The 21307-nt window shown below is 43.4% G+C and overlaps 1 protein-coding gene across 1 annotated transcript in view; it reads left to right on the top strand.

Annotated features, from left to right (window-relative positions):
• Nucleotides 1-9775: 9775 nt before the first annotated feature.
• TCF7L1 (transcription factor 7 like 1) overlaps nucleotides 9776-21307 on the top strand; it is a 141438-nt gene continuing 129906 nt past the window's right edge. Inside the window, exons 1-3 of the mRNA XM_085636154.1 lie at nucleotides 9776-11308; nucleotides 11509-11569; nucleotides 15190-15320. Of these exons, the coding sequence (XP_085492280.1) occupies nucleotides 11123-11308; nucleotides 11509-11569; nucleotides 15190-15320 (378 nt within the window). The 5' untranslated portion in view covers nucleotides 9776-11122. The remainder of the gene's footprint in view (nucleotides 11309-11508; nucleotides 11570-15189; nucleotides 15321-21307) is intronic.

Here is a 21307-nt window from a genome sequence, read left to right as displayed (position 1 = left end):
ATTGCTTGAAATGTCAATAAAGGTTTTCAAAAAATAAATCTTGTTATCTTGTCACATTTTCTCCGTTTTCAAAGACAGAGGACAAAAGTTAGTATGTTTTCCTAGGACCTAAAAATAGCTCGACCTCATTAAATTTACCTCGCAAATGCGAGCGGTCGAGTGGATTTGTCCAGCCCTGAATATGTTGCTCCCACTTAACTGTTGGAGTTAGGTGAATGCCCAGGTAGTTAAAGGTGTCGACGCATTCTAGCTTGCTACTGCCGGCTAGGATTTATCTTTAGTTTGATTTGGCCTTGCCCTTCCTAAAAATCATATATTTGGTTTTAGTTTCATTCAGCACCAGGACTCGCTCTTCACAAAACATAATGAAATCATTTAAGAGCTGCTGAAGTCCTTGTGGTGTCTTTGCGATTAAAAGGGCGTCGTCGGCAAAGAGGAGAGCTGGAACTCTCGTACTGCTGACTTTCGGAGCATCACATCCATCCCTATCTAAACACTTGATGACATAATTGATAAAAAGAATAAAAAGTGTGGGGGCAAGGACACGGCCCTGTCTCACACCACACTCGACTGGAAAAGTGTCAGTGAGTTGATTGTTCCCACCCCATCTCACCTGTGCTGTGTTGAGTGTGTGGAGTCTGATTAAAATATCTAAAAGATTCTGTGGCATACCTTGCTTCTTAAGAACCCTCCACAATTTTGCTCTGGGAACTAAGTCAAAAGCAGACCGTAAGTCTATAAAAGCCACATGGAGTTCCCCTACTTTGATATATACTTCCTTCCAATATAGACATAAACTAAAAGTTTGGTCTAAGGTGCTAGTTTTGGCTCGGAAGCCTGCCTGGAAGTTACTCAAACTTCAGACTCTATGATCCATTCCTGCAGCCGAGCTAAGATCTGCTTGCAGAAGATCTTTTGTAGGGAATCAATAAGACTTATTGGCCTGTAGCTAGATGGCTTCGCTCTGTCCCCTTTTTTGTAGATCAGAACAATCTCAGCACGATGGAGGAATGGGGCTACCTCTGACGATTGAATTAGATAATACATTTATGTATGGACCCCAGAGAGCCACATCCTCTTTGTAGAGGTCATTGGGAATTCGGTCAGGGCCAGGCGCACAAGCCAAGATGCAGGAGGCAATTGCTGCTTTGGTCTTTTCTAGCAGAATATGGAGGTCGATTGCCTCCACAGCATCGATGATCAGGCCTTCGTCTTGGCCCACTGGTACCACATCCCTGGGTTCGTATAAGGTACCAAAATGGGTTTCCCAGGCTACAGGGTGTACTATAAACTCCAATTGTCACTTGTTACCCTTTAACCAATATGCTGCTAGACTCCAGAAGTTTTTTGAATCTCTGTCTAGCAATGCTCTCCTCAGAGATGATCATAGGGAACCCTCCCACTTCCTTTTGGAAGATTAGACTACTTGTTTATACTTGGCTCTGCAAGACACCATTTCTGGGCGAGATTTTTGTTTGACTGCCTTTAGTAGTTCCTGCTTGGAGAGCCTACAGGCCTTGGTATACCATGTACCCTGTTGATCTTGTGTCTGTTGTACGCTGGGTCTTTCCGCCTTAAGCCGGTTTCCATGGCGGCCCAGTAGATCCCTAATTTCTTTGTATAGCAGTTCATGACTAAAACCTATCACCTCGTCAACCTGCTCCACAGTTGAGCTTGCAGTTCTCTCAAGAAATGTAGAAACCTTCCTCTTTACTGCACCTAGGGCCTCCGGGTGAGCCTCAACCCAATTCCACTTAATTCTCCTCTGATTGTTTGCTGCTGATAGTATACCAATATCTGGCGAACCCAGGTTGACAGTCCCCACAGACGCTTGGTTTGTAAGGGTGAGAGCAAGCGCGTTGAGGTCGCTGTCAACCCTTTTGATCACTGCCATATCCATGACAAGGTGCCAGTAGTTTAAGGATACTAGGCAATAGTCAATTCTGCTTTCCTGAGCGGTCCTATTGAAAGTGGGGTCCTCTTTAGTGTCTGATGGGGTCCTTCCATTGGCGCCCTAAGATCCTATTGCATTGTGAGAGCCAACAAATGCGCTCCTCTCGCACTCCACCTACCAGGGGCAAGTCTAATTGAGGGACCTGCCATTCACTGTCCCATTCATCAGTCAGGTTATGGGGAATTGGAGCCAGCGGTTCAAATGTACAATTGAAGTCCCTCACACCAATAACTGGGAATTGTTCGAGTGTTGCATTAATGCAGTATCAAGGATATGCAGAGTATCCATTTCTGCCATACCATTCTGTACCCTCTTGTAAACATTAAAAATTCTTATTCTAGTGCCACTTTTGAAGCGGACCTTCAGAGCTAGTATGTCTTCCGACTCCACCTGCAATGGTCTAACTTTGCACCCTAGTTTAATATTCACCCAGTCACCTAAACCTCTTGAGGGTCTACCTCTCTCTTTTATATTGCCATCTTTGGCGTGATTTGAGAAGCCAGTTCTGTAGGGACACGTAAGGCTCCATGTTTCTTGAAATAAGATGACATCAAAGGAGTCTATGAATGTACACCAATCTAGGTCTGCCATTAGCTTGGTAATCCCCGCCACGTTCCAAACCAGTACCCTAAGGGGAGGTGGCTGCAACAGGACCCCTTTGTTACCCTCAGGCCTTGTGGGTTCTCCTCTGTGCAAACCTGCCTCCGTCCCGGGTTCAGCCATGAGTGCACAGTCAGTGTGCATAACTACAGATGGTTACAAAACACAGGCTAAAGGAGTAGGATTCGAAGTTGTGGTTCTATTTTCATTGAGGCTAATCTGCACTTGGGGACTAGAGGAATCCTGACTATCCGCAAATGTTTGCTTTTTGTCGCCCGGGGGTCAACTGATCCTCTTCCCATCTGCCCTATTCAGCAGAAGGAGCCTACGGGGAACCACCCCCAGGTCAAAAGGACGCAATACTTCACAAGGATCAATATTAGGGGCCAGGAGGGTACTAGGGAGGTCACCATGTGGTGGTCTATATCTAATAGTTGTACTGGAATTTTTTGAGGGGATTGTGCGGGCATCCATCCATAGCAGACCAGTGGTTATAGCAGCATCATAGAAGCTGACCTCTATCGTATCCCTTGTGGTATTTGGCAATGGTAATCTTCTAACCACTCTGATGTCTTCCCTGATTACTAAGTAACATTGGCGTGTGTCTAAACCAGTGTATGACCTTGTTTTTATGCGACTCCTGGCTTTCAGAGTGTCTACTAGTGAGTTTCGGAATTTCCATGAGCAATATCTCTAATGGGCGCTCCCCTTCTTCTGGTCTCTTATAGACACCCTCCCACACTGATCCCCTAGCAGGGGCCCTCACCTGGTCCTGCATGTGAGTAGAACCTTCATCCAGGACAACCTCACCTCTATATACATCCCTACCTAACATCGGGGCCAAGGTGTGGATCTGGGATAGTTTTCTGTTATCAGGGCGCTGATGGTAATCCCCCTTAGGTGGCATGGGGTTTGAGGTTATTATTTGGATCAGATCCTGGTAGCTAGTTCCCCTTTTGTTAACTGTACTGCATACCTTTGGGCTGGTTCGGTCCCTCATCCGTGAGGGCTTCTTTTGGTTTGGTTTGAGAATGTCCCCCTGGTCACTGTCTATCCATTAGAGCGATCACCTTGTCTTTGAGTGTACACACCTCAGCTCTTCTATCAAGTCTTTTAGTGGCTGGAACCAATCCATCATACTTTCTGCCTCACTGGTGCCTATAGAATCAACCCCCCCTTCCACCTCTCTAACCCCTTCCTCATCCACCCAGGGAGCATCAAATCTGTTAAAGCATTCTATACTGGAGGTCGGTGTTCTACTCGGGGTAGATGGAGAGGTTGCCTCCAATAAGTTGACTTGCACACATATCAGGTGAGGTGCCTCTATCCTTCCTATGCTTAGCATACTGTGTTCTAGATGTTGGCAGAGACAATCCAGCTGTCTTCTTAGCAGGGGGAGGTTCTGGTGAGGTGTCAACCGATGATTTGTCATCTAACACTTTGTTTCACCTTTTTTTCGTTTTGCAGCCTTTTTGGCAGGGGTAGGTCCTGGAGAAAGGATGGGCAGTTGACCTGTGTTGTTATCACTGCCAGTCGGTGTACCACTGGAAGGAGGAGGGGGGGGGGGGGAATAGTGGGATCAGAATTGGCAATGATCTGACATTCTGCTAGGATTGATTAAATCCTGTCCATTGTCTCATGGCAAACAACATTTGACGGCCTGCCCTGACCCATGGATTGAGCCTTAGCCTTCCTTTTGCCCATGATACCACTGAACTGGAGGTGAAGTGTTCCAATAACTGAGCAAATTAGCAGCAAGAAAGAGTGCAAGTGCAAAGTGAAAAGTGCAGGGTACAAGAAGCTGAGCACAGAGTGCAAAATGCCAAGTACAAAGTGCAGGGTGCAAAAGTACAGGATGCAAAGCTATGGTAAGTACAAATCAAGTTTTTAGTGCAAAAAGTACAGAGTTCAGGCTAAGGCTATAAACAAGGCATGTCTTACCAGTATATTAACATGGGACATATGGAGAATAAGCAATCCGAGGAAGAAGCACTTTAGTATAACATATTTGGAGTGCACAATATTGAGATTGCTCTATTTCAAGAGACATACCCGACACCACCAATCTACAGAACTTTGCAGACAGGCGGAGGCATGCAAACTATTTCACCTTATATAGTTCCTATGCCCTTGGGGTGGCACCTTTAATCCCTATAATTTATGCTTCAAACCCAACTATGTATACAATGACAGGGAGACATGTCTATGTCAGGGAACCTCCAAGACTGCCCAATCACATTTATGAACAACTGTTCTCCCAACGTTGACTCCCCCGAGTTGTTCGAAAATAGGTGATTATAGACAGCAACATGATGTTAACGTATGGGGCATGTACTTCAACCCGGTTCTTAATCTCAACTTGGACAGCTCTAACCCCCGAAGAGTCAGCTGTTTCTATGCCATCAAAACAATGTGTTACATCTTGGATTCAGGCAGCATGGCGTAAATTAAGGCCTAAAGCTAATTCCAATACCTACTATTTGTCAGTTCACTGCGACCACGCCCATACATACCTATGGCTTCTAATGAAATGCTAACCTTGGTTGAAAAGATTGCATACTTGCCCTGTACTTTGTCAGACCATTCTCTGGTCCTTCTTAGCACTAAATTGCATTTTCAATTCTACAGCAGAGAGCACAGCACCTTTTCTCAGAAGCACTTCAAGACTGTCTTTAGAGCAGACATATCTGCTGCAATGGTCTAATTTTTGTAAATACATTTAGGGACTGTCCCTACGTTTGACACTCTGAGAACCCTTTACTGTCTACCTTAGAGGTATATCAATGGGGAAACAAGCTGGGGGTATTAAAATCCATCTACACTGAACTGAATTAAATTGAAGACTCCCTGCAGGAGGTGGAGCTGAGAAGTGAGACCGAACATGACTCCTATGCGCTTAGATAACTTGCTGGCATTCTCAATTTAAGGAGATGACAGTCAGACTCCCTCAAACAGGATTGGCTTGGGTCGGTATTTTTATAGGCCCGTTCAATTGTTCCATTTAACCCCATGAGCTAGGGCTCATGTTTATGGGATTTGGGGATTTTAATGGGAATGCAACACAGATTCCTGCTATTGCCCCTATTATTTGCTCTAGCCATCGAACCCATTGCTCTCTTACTGCAAGAGGCACCTAGAGAGTGGTATAGCACTACCCACAATATATATTCTTTATTGTCCGATTAATTAAAATCATTACAATAAAACACAGTTCGTTTAACAAGGCAATTTCTTACATTCCTTAAACATAATGAGGAAGTGTTAACATACCTTTATAACTGTTAGAAATATGTAAAATATAATTGAAAGGTATTTTGTTCATAACCAAATATAAACATTACATTTCATTATTATTCACCATACACATTAGTAAACCCATCCATACAGATAATCTTTGAGTCCCCTCTCTGGTTTTTTTATCAGCCCCTAAAAAGAAGCAGAGCATAAAGTAACACGTTTGGTCCAGTTGTGATCTTAGTACTTAAAATATAAAGTGAATCCACGCTCCTTAAAATTACCCCGAACCTCAGATACTTTACAAAAAGTATCAAGTTACATTGCCAGTATAGGGGAAAACAATATAGTTGGAATCATAGCAGCTTTCTATTCTTATTAAATGACCACAGCATCGTCCTGAGCCAGTTTTTTCTCAGCTATAAGGATAAATTTGACAAAGTTAACTGTTAAATTGATGATACGCCCGTGAAGGCACAGTATTATCGCTTGGCAACACGTTCTCACCCCTTGTTTGTTAAATATTGGTTTTAAAAGTGTTAATCTTTCTTGACACAATTTGGGGCAAATGCATACAATGTGCAATAATGTTTCATTAATATAACCACATAATCTACACTTGAGATTACCCAACAAAAGATGGTACACCTAGATTTGGCAATGTCCAAACCTAAGCTTGAGCAATATATCTCTTACAGCCAGTTTCAAGCAAGAATTTAGATAGAATTGGGGTTCAATTTTATTATATGAATTAATAACCGACCAGGCATGCTTTTTTATATAGTCTGCTCCTGATCCAATATTAATGATACCAATTTAGTTGATTGATTTAAAATCTGGTTATCCCCATCTGCTGATACTATCACATTCAGCAGATGACATTCTCCTATTTGGCAAAAACCCAAGCATGAATCTTGCATAGATTATACAACATGTAATTAGATTTGGGGAATACTCGGGTAACCATATGAACTGCAACTAATTAGGATTGGTTCCACTTAAGGATGACACATTCAGGTCTACCCACATTGGACTTCCCTCTCATTTGGAGAGAAGATTTAGTAAAATATCTGGATAACCTGGTAAAAAGGGGCGGAGGATAGGTCCCTAGGGATAATTATGAACCAGTAATTGATAAGCTTGCTATGCAAGTCGAAAGATAGTTCTGGCTACCCATTTTCCAAGCTGGCAGAATGGCACTAGTCAAAATGACAGCACTACCTAAACTTTTGTGCATGTTCACTAACATATCCATTCCTGCTGGGAAATATATGATCACTAAGCTTCGAACATCACTAACTATATTAGCTTGGTGAGACAGGGAGATCGAGGCTCAAGCAACTGATTGTGTGGGGTAGGATTTTCCATGCCCTTTCCAGTGCGACCCTTCCTTGTTGCATACTCACATTCTGCTATGCAGTAGGTAGAGCCAGACAATACAGCACCATATGTGCCTATTGAAAGGGACCAGGTGGAGGTTATGGAAACTGTCAAACACACTAAGCGATTTGATTGTAGCTGACAAATACCAATGGTGTACTGCCCTGAAATGCCCATCGCCAATGACTCCATGCTACCCCCAGAAGATGACATGCCAGTCAACCACTACACTTACTGAACAGAAACTACACAAATTGGGGTTATAGTTTCCCAGCTGCGTAGCATAACATCGACAGAAGGAATTGAAAAAGATAATAGGTCCCAAAATGGAGATTGGCTTTGTGATATCGTCCACTGAAGGCATTCGCCTACAAACAGCTAAAAGCTTACTAGCAAGTGAGCCCTAACTAGAAATGTTCTTATGAACGCCGGAAGCAAGAAAATATTTGAGAGCCAGTGTGTCGCATCCAACTAGCTTCAATATTTGATTTGATTTTGTGTAAAAAAAGTTACCACCGGTTTCCTCGGCTGGGTTAGGAAGAAATCCATCGTTAAAACTGTGTAATAAGGAATCAATGGTCCTTGACTTCTGAAAACAATTGTATATTTGAGTTTCCATTGTAAATACATTGGTTTCAGATTGGGGGGGGGGGGGGGGATGTCGGTTGAGAAGTTTTGTTTCCTTGGAAAGATTAAAGAAAAAACATGAAATCAATTGCTTTTAAATGTTTCTAGCTATCTGGCTGTTGCTGGAACACATGCCTCCTTCCTGATGAAATTGGTCATAAGAGGGGGGCAGTCAACCCCTGCATCTGGCAAATGTGTTAAAAAAAAAAAAACACCAGTGACTTAAAGGAGACAAAACGTATTTTTCTTTCTATGCATCGCAGATGCGTTACTAACAGTGTGCATTGTTTATTTTTATATACAGGATTTCTTTTTTCATTTGTTTTGTACGTCTTCTTCTTTGAGATGCGGTGATATTTTTGCAGAGGGGGGAGGGAGGCGCAAACAGGCCTTGTGCTACGCCACATTTCCCAACCCCAGAAGCATTTAAGAAGAGTGAAACTGTTTATTTACACTGTGTTTCTCCTCCCCCGCCCCATACAGAGTTGCCTTGATTACTTTTCACTTCGTACCAGCTTGTTTGCTCCATTAATCTCTCCGAGTGGGGGTGGTGGCGAGGCCGGCCAAATTAACCAGGGCAAAGAGACTTTAAGCCTACCCCCTCCCAACTGTATGGCGAAATCGTGTTTTTAACCTCAATGTATGTTTCGCTTTAATTGTAACGTTGACTTCTTTTGTTGAAGTTCGTTCTGTAACGAGCATCTATTGCAGGATTATAACGATATTAAAACTACACTTAATCTGTCACAAGAAAAACGTGTACCTTTTATTTCAACATACGAAACGTGGTTGCATGATTTTGCGTGAAGTCATTCAATGAATGGTGGAAAACGTGTCTACGTTAGGGAAACAAAGATTAATAAATCAAAATTGTATTTACCGTTTCGGTTGCATCTGTGTAACTACTGAGGGTTTCTCGTTTACATGTAACTCAAATTTGGGGAAACTGGGACTGTAACCTCGGTGGGATAAAGAGCCAAATCGGCCCTGCCAGATTAGAGCAAACATGCATCCCTAAAAATAAAACTAATCTGCGTCGAGCCACTAAACAAACCTACCATACAAGCTAGGGCAGGGTTAGTAAGTACCCAAGCTCAAATATGCAATGCAAGCAACTACGGTAGAGAGATAATCATGGCTTGCTGCATCTCGGGGATACTTAAGAACAATCTTCACATTGTGGAATCCCCATATACCTCCGCGATACTCAGGCTGCCTGCACGCCACTAAAATGAAAGTCTGAGAACGGCAGATGAAACAACGAAAGCATAGAGAAATACTGCTTTATCTGAAAACGAAGTGGGGAATAACCGGTAAAATTTTGGAAACGTGCCAAACAGGTCGGCGTTCCTTCGCATATCCGAGTCTAACTGCGCGACGCCCACGTCAATTCGAAGAAATTAACACTTTCAAGAAGAAAATTATGGGTGTGTGTGGGGGGGGGGGGGGGGGGGGAGAAAGAGGAGAAATCACCCAATCCAAAATAATAACAAACAACAATAGTAGTGGGTAATATCACAACATTCAATTTCTACCGTTTGGAAACTGGTTAGCAGTCTCACCCTGCAATTATTAAAACACTAAGTGTACAGGGAAAATAAATCACTCAAGTATTAAAACAATAAACACGCAGGTACATTTTGACTCTCGCTCACACTCGGTAACAACGTGGGATAAGAGTCCGACTAGCAGTTTCCGAATACCTCTTATAAGTAGTGATTGTTTTGACTTACAAGGGCACAAAATTAAAAAAGCCTACAGGCACTCTGGAGAGGCGGTAAGGTTTCTGGCTTCAGACTGCCCTCTTCACGGTTAGCTGGAAGACTGGCTGCAATCCCTCAATTGTCCATTGAGCTGTCTGAGAGTGTCAATTTGCAGTGCGCGTGTGAAGGGAAAAACTCCTCCCTTTCCTTCACTCCTGCCCATCAGTAAGAAAAAAAAAAACTCTCCCAACAAGCTCCCCCTTCTTTTGCCTTCATCAAGCTGCTTTCCCCTCTTCGGCATTCCCAATTCAATCCTGGAGAGGAAAGAAATATAAGCGAGGATCGGATGATGAAGAAAAGGTGCTTGCTACTGGAAACAAAGAAAAACAACATCAAGGAGGGGGCTAAGAAAAAGAGAAAACAAGGTCCCAAACGACTTGTGGATTTGTGCGGAATTGCGAGAGAAAAAAAATAGACTTTTTTCCTTGGGGCCGGAGGAGAGGGTGGACAAGCTCGCGAAAAGTTACGGACAGGAAAGAGGCCATCAGAACTTGGAAGGAGTCCCGCGGCATACAGATACTTTGTGGAGCTTTATTTTTTTTTCTCTTATGTTGTATGTTTTGTACGAGGACACCGGAACTTTGATGGAAAAACTAGCACTGTACAATCCAAAACATTGGTAGAGAAAATAACTGACGTGCAACTAATTGCTTGGGACGTCCTTACTATAATGTTGTGCACTTTTGAAACTTTATAAGTGTGCACGTCTCTGCCGACTCCACTATCAGGATTGAAAACCTATTTAAAGGCAAGCGGTTTTAAAACGTTTCAGCTTTTTTTGCTACTGTTCACTAACTGGACTGTTTAGATCTGGTTTTGTGTCGCTTCTGGACGGCGGTATAATTCACAAATGTAAAAGTCTTTAGTGAAGAAAAAGGATTTTCCCCTTCCTGTTGTGGACCGCATTTTCTTTTGTTTCTGCGTCCCGTACCGCTTACTTGGATGTAAAAAAAATGGATTACGGTATTGAAATCTAAGAAGCATCTTTATTAACGTGAGGGTTTGCTTGTTTTTTTTGTCAACGGAAGGAAATCACGGAACAGTCTCAAACAGAAAACATAGTGAAACCTAAAAAAAAAAAAGCCGCTAAAAGCTCTTTTTGCTCACCAAAACTGGAGAAATCTCCTTGCAGTAGTTTCCTGTGGAAGCTGAAGTGAAAGATTAAAAGTATTTGTTACATTGTAAGGCGAACTGACGGACTACTTTGCCGCCGCCTCCTCCGGGAGCGCTCCTCACTCGTTTACCTCACAAATACCCCCTCCCCTCGTATACCACCCGGACGCACGCTGTCCCAGGCCGAGGATGAGGGTCGGTTCCTGCGAATGAGAACTCTATCAAGGGTTACAAGCAGGAGTCGAAACTTTTTCTTCTCTCAGGAAGGGACGGCGGAGGGATACTGGGAACTTTTTACTCCGAGCCTGAAGCGAGTCTTGTCCATAATTGTTCGGTTTAGGTGATTTTAGTTCGCGTCATAACTTTACCGGTATCTTTTTAGTTTTACTTCGTTTTTATAATTGGGGGGAGAAAGGTGAGGCCCCCCGGCGGTGCCAGCTCCGCCGCCAAGATGCCGCAACTGAACAGCGGTGGCGGGGACGACCTGGGGGCCAACGATGAAATGATCCCCTTCAAGGACGAGGGGGAGCAGGAGGAGAAGGCCTCAGAGCGGGTGTCGGCCGAGCGCGACCTGGACGACGTCAAGTCCTCGCTGGTGAACGAGTCCGAGAACAACAGCAGCTCCTCCGACTCTGAGGTAACACTCCGCGCGGCGGGAAACGGGGGGGGGGGGGGGTCAGTATCTATATCGCTCGCGACTACTAACATCCCCAGTGCGCCAGGTGGTGGGTGAAACAGGAGTTGAGCGTGACGTCACTAGGTGGCTTGACTTCAACACATCTACTACGTCATCACGCCGCCTAACGCTTTGCCGGTATCTTTCTTACCCTCTTGCAGGCAGAGCGACGACCCCAACCCAGAGAAAGCTTCGAAAAACCGCGAGACTACCTAGCAGAAGGTGAGACCACGCCTCCTAGCACAGAGGGTTGGGTTTTGTTTATTGGAGTGCTGGAATTATTGTTGTTTGTAAGGCCGGTCAGTTCTTAATGTTGGGATGGTTGTGGGGATGTGACAAACAGCTGCTTGGAGACACATGTTGGTTATGAGATTAAAGGGATAGTTTATGGTATTTCTCGGGTGTTTTCTAACTTTAGATTTTTGAATGAGTGTTGCTGTGGTAGAGAATCTTGTCAGTTTTTTTTTTATTTGGTGGCCTGCTTTGTAGTTGGAATAGCTGCCGTGTGCCTCCATGCCTCAGATTTAGCCACTATACATACTGACACACGTGACATTTTAGCCATCAACACTTTGATTTCGTGGACTTTTAATTTTCCTTTTACCATTATACTTATTGACTTAACAATCCCCACATATAAGTGATGTGCCTTGAAGTCCAGGACTGTTCTGAGCTGTCACAAAAGTTATAATGGGCATTAGATAAGTATGTTTTGGGGTTTGGCTTTGGGTTATAGGTTGGGGCTGCTTGACGTTGGCTCGGTGGTAGTTGTTGGTGTTAACTCTTTAAAGCAGAAGTACTTGCTGTCAAAAAAAATTACTTGCTACTTCACGGCCTTGTTTTGCTGTTGCTGTTCAAGAAGGGATATCTTGATACTGGGTTTCGTGAGCCTGGGTTTGGGAGTTGGATCTTTCTGTTCAGTTTAAGGGAAAAGCTTTTCTGTTCTCTTTTATTTTTGAAAAATTTGAATAAGCATGAGCAATCCCCAGAAGGCTTCCAAGTGCTTGTCGGGTGTACAGTACATAATAGAACATATACATGAGGTAGATATAAAGAACCAAGAACCAAATTCTATGCTGTCAAATAGAGGTGGCATGTTGGATGCATAGTCCGCTTGCATTGTCATTGCACCAACACCTACAAATGCTGGTTTGTCGTTTTAATGTTTGAGAGGTCATTTTGAGAACTGCAAAAGGCACACAATTGAACTGGGCAGAAGCATTTCAGTGGTGTATGGGCATTAGAATATTGTTATATAGTAAAGTTATTGGCATAGGGATTTAAGGGTTGGTTTTTGGTGTTTCCGGTTAGAGCTGGTTTTCAGGTTTAGATGGACTTGTTGCCTTTCCTTTTTGATGGATATTTCTTTAACATTGAATCCTAACTTTCAACAGCAGGTTCTTGTTAATGTATAGAAATTGGTGTGATAGGTGATCTTGAGTCAGGAGTGGTGTTTGTTGGCATAGAAGTATGACAATATTTCTTGGTTTTAGGGCTTGGACAGTTCCTGATTTTTGAGTTTGAGTGGGGGTGCTTTCTGTGTGTTATTTCAGGAATTATTCGTGGGATTAGAGAGTTGTTCTTGGCATTTTAGTGGGGTGGGGTATGGTTTTTATTGTTATTTCTGTTCGGTTTAGAGGTATGATGCTAAGCCTTTTCTTGGTTTTGCAGGTTTTTGGGAGGAAGGTTTGGGGTGAATTTTGTGGTTTGAAGTATAGGTATATAATTTAGTTGGATGTTAATGTTAGCCTGTTTGGTTATTTCTTAGAGATGCTATGGGCAATTCTTTGACTTCTTGACTCTTGATTGAATTATTCATGTTGGTTTAAATTGTAGAGAAGTTTGTTGGGTTTGGATAGCTTAGCCAGGCTCAGAAAATGGTGGGATTTGAGACTCTGTACAGGGGTATTTTTGCAGTTTAGAGGCAGATATTTTGAGGTTGGTGAGTTTGTAGATCTGCAAACAGTGTTACGTAAAGCAGGAGAGTGAGGTCTTTCAAAAGCCTCTTTATGAACTCCTGTTTTGTTAAAGTTGATTAATGGTGTTGTAGTCTCGATTGGGATGATCTCTCAACTCAGAGGCATAAGCTGTACTCAAGGAAGTCTAAAGACTCAACACTTCTGTCACATATTAACTGTTAGTAAAATAATCCATTCACAATCCTTATGAGATGAGTAGATGGTAGCTTAAACCTTTTGTATGCCAATAACATTTTGCCAAAACTCGCTCTTGCCAACATTACTCCTAAAACTGTCCCAGGATTTTGAACACTCATGGTATTTAAAACGGGCATTCATGGACATGAGTAAACAGTCACCCATGATGATCAGAATTCACCATTGCCCGTCAATAACCACCTGGTCACTGTATCGTTGTGCCCATGTCCTGTCATTCCTGTGGCCTCTTAACATATTTGGGTGTTTGTGTGAGCATAATGTTGATTTTTCTTCTGAAAGCTTAGTCTTAAAGTTTAATGTTTTTGGTGATCATGGCAAAGTTTGGCAGGCAATACTTGGTGTTTGTGGTTAGAATCTTGTACTCTGGAATTAGAGAATTCCTATTGTTGGAGAGTTTTTCATATAAAGGGTTCATCAACTCATGATTTATATGGCATGAGTTTGGGTTAGGCATGTTAGAAATATGTACTGGAATAGTGGTTCAGGTACAAGTGGTGTCTATGCATCTTGAGTGGTTTTAGAGGCGGTACAACAGTGTTTTTGTTTTTACTTGAACTTTTTGGGGAGCTTTTCTGAGATAAGTCCTCAACATGAACCACTAGCAACAAATGCCACTTAATACAGAAGAAACAAGCACTACTGTGAATAAATTGGCACCAATAAAATTTCCATTTCAAACATCTGTCCCTGTTAACAAAAATAAACTGTGCATATATCACAGAATTCACTTCTTTAAATACAATTTGACCAAACTACTCTTGAAATGGGTTAAACCAATAAATACCTTAGGTTCGGAGTGGTCACCAAATGGACAGGTAGTGCTGAATGAATGTGTTTTGTAATGGAGCGGCTCTCTGTCACAGAAGTTACAATTTACTGTTCAGTTGGTGGTAATTTTACCTTGTTACTATTACTTTTGCTTATTAAATGTATGGAAATATGTATTCCACTAGCTGTACTTTCTTGGTTATTCATGATTGCATTCTTAGGCTTATGTCTCTTTTGTTTATTAATGTCCTTTTTGGCATTGTGGTTGGGTATCTGTAAACTTGGGGAGAGATACTTTCCCTGGTGTGTGTTTTGTTGAGTTTGTGGGAGAGTTCTTGTGTGTCGGGAATAATTGTGGTCGGTCTAAAGTTCGAGTGAGGTTTATTAGTCAGTTGTTTCGTGAGAGTAGAATTGTACTTGGAACTCGTCAAAGTTTTTTGTCATGTTTTTTGTGTGGTCGTGTTTATTGTGCAAGAGTTTCACATTTTGATTTTTTTTATGCGTTTATTTGGTTGTTTACTTTGGAAGCTGAGAAATGGTTTGATTTTTGGGGTTCTTGATTTGATGGGTTGAAGGCTGGACCTAAGTTCCTGAAGACGGCATCCTTTGATTCAGGTGGTTTCTTGGGAAGACCTTTAATTATTTGTTGTTGGTGGTTCTTGAGTAACGATCAGTGGAGTTTACTTGATCAATATTTTTTTAGATCAGTTTGGTTCCTGCGGCATGAATTTAGCATGTTTTTGGGGTCAAGTATTCACTTGGGGGTTGAGATGTTTGCGTATTTGCATTATGTGAATGTTAGTATGGATAGAAGGGTGTTGAATTAAGCGTTCTTGCATTGCATTTGTATACATGTCAAATAATGAGTTTGTCCCATTTCTTCGTGTCCATCTGCAGCAGTTAGACGGCAGCAACAAGAAGCAGGATTTTTCAAGGGCCCTCACTATGCTGGCTATCCATTTCTGATGATCCCTGACCTTGGCAGCCACTACTTGCCCAATGGGGCCCTGTCCCCAGGGGCCCGCACGGTAAGAGGGCTCTTTGTATGGAAAAAAAATGGTTTATTGGGTGGCGGGGGAGGTGGCATGGTTTGAATCTCTACCTTATGGGCCTTTATACTTTGTTGTCTGTCATGTCCTATCACTGAGTCCTTCGCTGTCTCTTATTCCTCCTCTGGTGAGATACAGTTCATAGTTGTCCGTTTTTAAGGACTCGTGGGGGAAACCCCATTATTGGAACCATCAGTAGCTAGCCTTTTTCTCGTTTCATATTAGCCCTCTTTCTGGTGATTTATGTTTTTACTCCTTTGGGTAAGTTGCTCTCACATATTAGCCAGTGTATTTTGTTCTGGAACGACTTGAATATTGGTCTGGTCTTCAAGATTATTTTTGTTAGATTATTCTGTCTGTTGACCCACTTGCTCCCATGCAGTCCAAAACAGTTTCTGTGTTCAGAGTGGTATAGTATGACATTGTTGTACTTTTTTGAGCTGTGATGTGCATTATGGCTCCTCTCAATCCACAGGTGCCAAGAAACTCCATGTCGTGTGGCACTATCAGCTAGTCCTGCGTATTGAGCCTGCAATGTTTTGCATTCTGGGATTTGTAGTAGGATTTAGCTAAATATCTAAGACTTAATGGAGGTGACACGCATGTCCTGAATTCACCTGGAACTTATTTGTAACAGTTTTGTGGTGCTGTAAACTGGGCCAAATACAGGTGTGTACCTCGGGTACTCCCGTGTTGGCAATTTTTTGCACTCTTGTGGTCTACTTCCTGCTCTGTTTCCCCTCATCTCTTTAGACCCAAGGTCTTCTCGGAGAGCACCCCGCGCCCCACCCTCGCCCATGAATTCAGTCTCTTTTGCATTGAATTGCAGCCTGGGGGAAGTGGTTAGCTTCCCCGCTTCCTTCGCTTACCGCCATCTTTTCTGGCATTGGCCTCTGGAGTCTTTTGTTCGGGACTGTTGTTTTTTTCCCCTTAGCTCTTGTAACCCGATCCACGTCGTCCTTTTCCTCCACCCAGTAACTGAGAAATGTGACATTTTGTGATTTGAAAAGACATGGCAGGAAGGAGGGGTGTAAACCATCTGACGTTTTACATTGCAAAGTTCCCAAATTTTTCTGATTTAAAACACCTTGAAGTCTGACGCTTACTAGAGTCTTCTGGAGACATGTTTGACAAATGCCCTGCTGTTTATTTTGTATAAGATTTCACTGGCGTTTCGACTTGATTGATAGTTGTGTGTTTTCCTAAATCTAAGCTTTTTGACTCGTTCGCACACGGCGGATGGTTTTGGAAATCATGTTGCATTGAGGTGGAGTTTGGTGGGTGGAGTGGGGGGTGCTAAAGGGGGTGGACCCTAAAATCAACCAAGAATGGATTTTTTGTTTTTAAGTGAAATCTGAAAGTTTCTTTTCCAGCTCTTTGCTGGGGGGCGGGCAAGAAAGCTTTCACATCTGTGCCCAATTTTGTTCTGGGTTGGTTCCTAGCCTCCCGGCCAAGTAAAATAGTTAAGGGGGTAGGGGGGAGGGGGACAAAAAGGGCATTGTTTCGGAGGCAGCTTGGGGTTGCGATGCTGAGGGTTACTTAATATTTTTGAAAAACGTTTTAAAAAAGCAGAGGGCCCGCAGATCTGTGTGCACACTATGTTCCTCCAAGTTTACAAGAATAATAATTGTAACATTTGTCTGCAGAGAAAAGTTTCCTCTCGTTAAAAGCCTTGTACTGGCTCGTGTGTGCACGCTGTTTCCATGATGGTATGAAAAATATATTCCTAGTGTCCTCGAGACTGTGCTATTAAGTACACAGCGTGCGTGCTTTTTATTAAGACCGTGTGTACATCCGCGAGGACTTGTATGCAAAATCTAATTTGCGGACAGATGAGGGATGGTGTGTTAAAATGAGTTAGGAGCCTTTAAAATCTACTCATTAGGTGATAGTGGTTGGGAGTAAAGTAGATGAGCTAGTTTAGAACACAAATTGTAAATGCGGCAAATGCGTTACTTTCACCAAGGCCAAAGTACCACAGAATGGGTCAGACAGGTACAGATGTGGAATGTTCCTTCGTCGTATGCAGCCCTCTCCCTTCAAGCCGCATTACCTCTGCGGGGAGCTATGGCCCGCTTGTATACTGTGCTTCTCCCGTGTACTCGAATTGGCATGCAATATTCAGAGCGGACTGTGCATGGCAGCGGTCTAACCCGCTGCCTTTGGGTGTCATGCAGCAGCTGGTCTTCCTTGAGGAAACAGTGGTCTACAGATGGCTGGGATGCATCCGTAGCCCTAGTATAGAATCCCCACCGCATTGCCTTTGAAGTGGTTGGGGTGTGCATGTGGAAATGCAGGTCTCGAGCTGTGCGCAGGTACTTTGCTGCACGCAGTGAAAGCGGCTTGACTTTGATATTAAATAGATTAGAACATAAATACTCACACTGCTTTGCCTGGGGCTATAAAGTTCAGTTTTATCCCAGGTTAACATCCCCAACAACGCAGTCATCTGCGCACTCATACCACCTTCGGAAACTTCTTATAGGAAACAATTTGGAGATATTAAACTTGCGTACTTTGGAATCAATCGTCAGACCTGATATTCCAAACTACCTGTACCCAGGGAGGGACAAATATGCCCCAGATCATGCCCTTCCATCGTTTGAGGAAGTCATAACTCCGCTCACTGCGTCAGTGGACAACGTATTCACCAGACATATTTCCCGATACTGCATTTATATTGGGACTTTGACCTCGCTGGACATTTTTTAATAGAAAGGTTTGTGCGTTGAAGTTTTCTTTGTAAATCCCATCACAAGAATCGTATTATGCCGCTCTCCTGTCCGTCGCTGTTCGTTTAATCCTTGCAGTGTGTGCATTCATGTTTCTTCCTGTGAGGACATCTCGCACAAATGTAAACCAAACCAGTAGTTCACGATCAGGAGATGGAACGGTGTTATTAAAAGATGTATAGCGTCTGTACGCTGGAGCGGTAGCTCAGCGGGCTAATGCCTCTGCAGCCATGGTCGGTGTAGCATACTTGTTAGTGGTTCCAATCCGGCGGGGCCACCTAAGCCTTTATCTCTGTCGATAAAATCAGGAACATTAACTTGAGTGATGATAATCTCTGTGTTTATAGAGTTTCTGAATGCATGGATTGGAACGCCGTGTAAAATATAACCTGCATATCACAGTTCATAATGCTGCCCTTGCGGCAGTATTGATGAGAGGGTAAAAATGTTAATTAACTTTTGGGATATTCTTCTTTTGTATAATGTTTGTTTATGTTAAAAGTTTACAACTGAGACTTTTGCTCAGCCCTTCAAATACCGCATGTCTTCTGTACCTACTTTGTGTGCATGCAGCTCAGTGCGGCGTCAGGCTTGCATCCTAAAACTTTTGCTAACTAAGCATCTAAGTGCAAAGCAGTTTGTGGAAAGGCTAATGCCACAGTGGAGTAATTTGCAAGTTTATAAAAAGCTGGAGGAATCATAATTTCTCCTCCTTTTCTTGTTTGCCCCCTTTCTTATTTAAAGGCGGCGTTAGGCCTCTGTTAAAGCTGTTAATGGGTTTACTTTGTCTGTCCCGCATTGGTATTTAAAGGAGTGATTACGGAAATTGAGCAGGGAGTGCAAATGAGAGCAAATTGAATCCCCCTTGAACACAAAGTAATGTTCCTGGCTCCCCAAATCCCCGCGCTGCCAGTGAGCCAGCCCCGGGGGCCATTGTGAGGTGTTTGCAGGACGCCGCGCCTCCCACTGGGCCTGCGGGCTTATCCCCACCAGGAATGCGGGGCCACCGTTTGCCTGGGCCAGGGACACACCTCGCCTATTCTCTTGTGGATTTACAAGTTTCTACCTAACTAACCCCCCCTGCCCGCCCCACCCGACACGTAATCTCATCGTGCAGTTTGAGCCCTCGGTGGAGGGGGGAGAGGAGCAGGGCAAACGTTCTGCTTGAGCGCTTTGTAATAATGGGTGTAATTACGGGAACTCCGAGGCTCTGCCTGCTTTGCTGCAAGCAACTGTAGCTTCATGTACTTGTGGTCTAGTCCCAACCACGAGCGAGGGTGGAGTCTTGTTTTTTTTTTTTAATAGCGCTCACGGATTTGCCTCTTGGCGCTCGGGATTTTGTTCGCTCCGGGAATAAGAGGAGATGATCTAGTGAATTTGCAATGGTCACTCACTTTGAAAAATGGCTCCTTAGTCTACAGTCTTACAAGTGAATTGCTGCTAAAACGTCTACAATGGGAATTACATTGAAATATCTATATGCTGTTCGTACAGTTTGAAAGACTTGTGCCCTCTTTGTACTTTTACTAATAGGGCATTCGCCTATTCACAAAGGGAGGTACGAGAACGTACGAGTTTTCCTGTCTGTAGCACTGTGCCCCCTGTGCTCATATATGATTTTGTGAATCGGCCGCTTTGAGTGGCTGCACTCGGCCCTAGGCTGATCCTGGGGCTGTGGGGGCCTTTCTGCCCCATTGCCGTTTGTTCATGAACATAGATTAACAAGCGTCTGCGTTGCGGGCAGTCTGCTAAACAAGGTCCTGCTCTTCATGTACATGGGTTTTGTGACGTGGCTCGCCTTCGCAGTTTTTAGACCGAGCTACTTCTGGTTGAGGGAGAATGGAATGTAAACGCCTTGGCAAGCTGTCTGCAAGGGTGCCTGGCTCGCACTCCCTGTTCTATGTGAGGGTCTCGACTGCCGCCCACGGCAGCTCCCTGCTTTAGAAATACCCCTACAAAGTAAAATAATACGTTTTTTTGGGTGGGAGTGCACAGACAAATCGTTCTTGATACTATAACGGATCCCCGAATCACCCCAACTCCCTTACCGTCAAATCTTCAAACAGCCATTGCTTGTTTTGCTGTGAAGTTTCTCACAAGTTGGGTGACATTGCCAGATTTGGCTTTTTGTTATTAGCGCCATGTGCGCCCTCTTGAAAGCCGCAGGCTGCCAGTGTTATATGGGAGGAGGTGCTTTATCTTCACACGGCCTAGAGGCCCAGGCACCTTTTGGCTACCAAAACTGGCCATTTGAGATGTAGCCTCCCAAGCATCCATCAAGTCAGCCGTGTAAGCGTTCAGCATCCTCCCCAGCCCCCTGCTGTTGCTGCTCTAATAGCTGAAAGTTGCTTCCTTCTGTGACTCCGGGATTGGTAAATGAGAGCAAACCTGCTTTCTGGCCAAGGGATGATTTAGGGATGGGCCCTTACATTAAGCGGTCGGATTAGCAACTGTCAAGCAATTATTGGTTGTTCTTGCATCATTAATGCATGTAGTGGTTTTATTTTCGGATTAAAACACCTCATGGGCATACAGGAATGTAAACAATGATATTGTTTGCCTAGAAAATGTGATCAATAGGAAAATTCAATTTTCCTCCAATTTATTTCTGTTTGCTTTTCAGTTTTTGATATATTGCCATTGAGATATTTAGAGCATAACGTCTGGCGTTGATGTGTCAGTTATGTAACCACTGTATACCATTCGACATAGCTTCTGGTCAGTGAAAATATGTTTATACGTCAGTGTCCCAAAATTTATTGGTAAACGTTTGAAGTACTTAATCAGGTGGACCTTTACAAGAGAGCAGAGGTTTGTATGTGTAAAGCTTTCTAGGAATTAATTTGAATTTACGTGTTTTATCAGCCTGCTGCATGCAGACCGTGTTATTTCTTGACATTATACATATGGTATTTTCCATTGTAGGTTTCTTGTCTCAGGGCTTTGTTTTGCTTCTCTTAGCATGCAGAGCTTTCATAGCGCTAAGTGTATATTGAGATCGGTGCACTCTGACTAGCCTTTGGAACCTGCAGAGTAAATTGGTGACTTAGGGAGTCGAAGGTCGTATTTAGTTGAAGTTCACTAGGGCAATTGTATTGTTTGGAGGACAAAAGCTTGGAGACGGCAAAGATTGCAGACCACCCTGCAGCTGCGCAGACCTATGTTTGATACAGGAATAGTGGTTAATAATTTGTCTGAGGGCCATTGCAAGATCACCTTGTTTGCCTTCCGCCA

This window comes from Triturus cristatus, chromosome 11, assembly GCF_964204655.1.
Source record: "Triturus cristatus chromosome 11, aTriCri1.1, whole genome shotgun sequence".
Lineage (NCBI taxonomy): Eukaryota > Metazoa > Chordata > Amphibia > Caudata > Salamandridae > Triturus > Triturus cristatus.
Note: the sequence above shows the minus strand (reverse complement) of the source record. Positions and strands in the feature narration are given on the sequence as shown.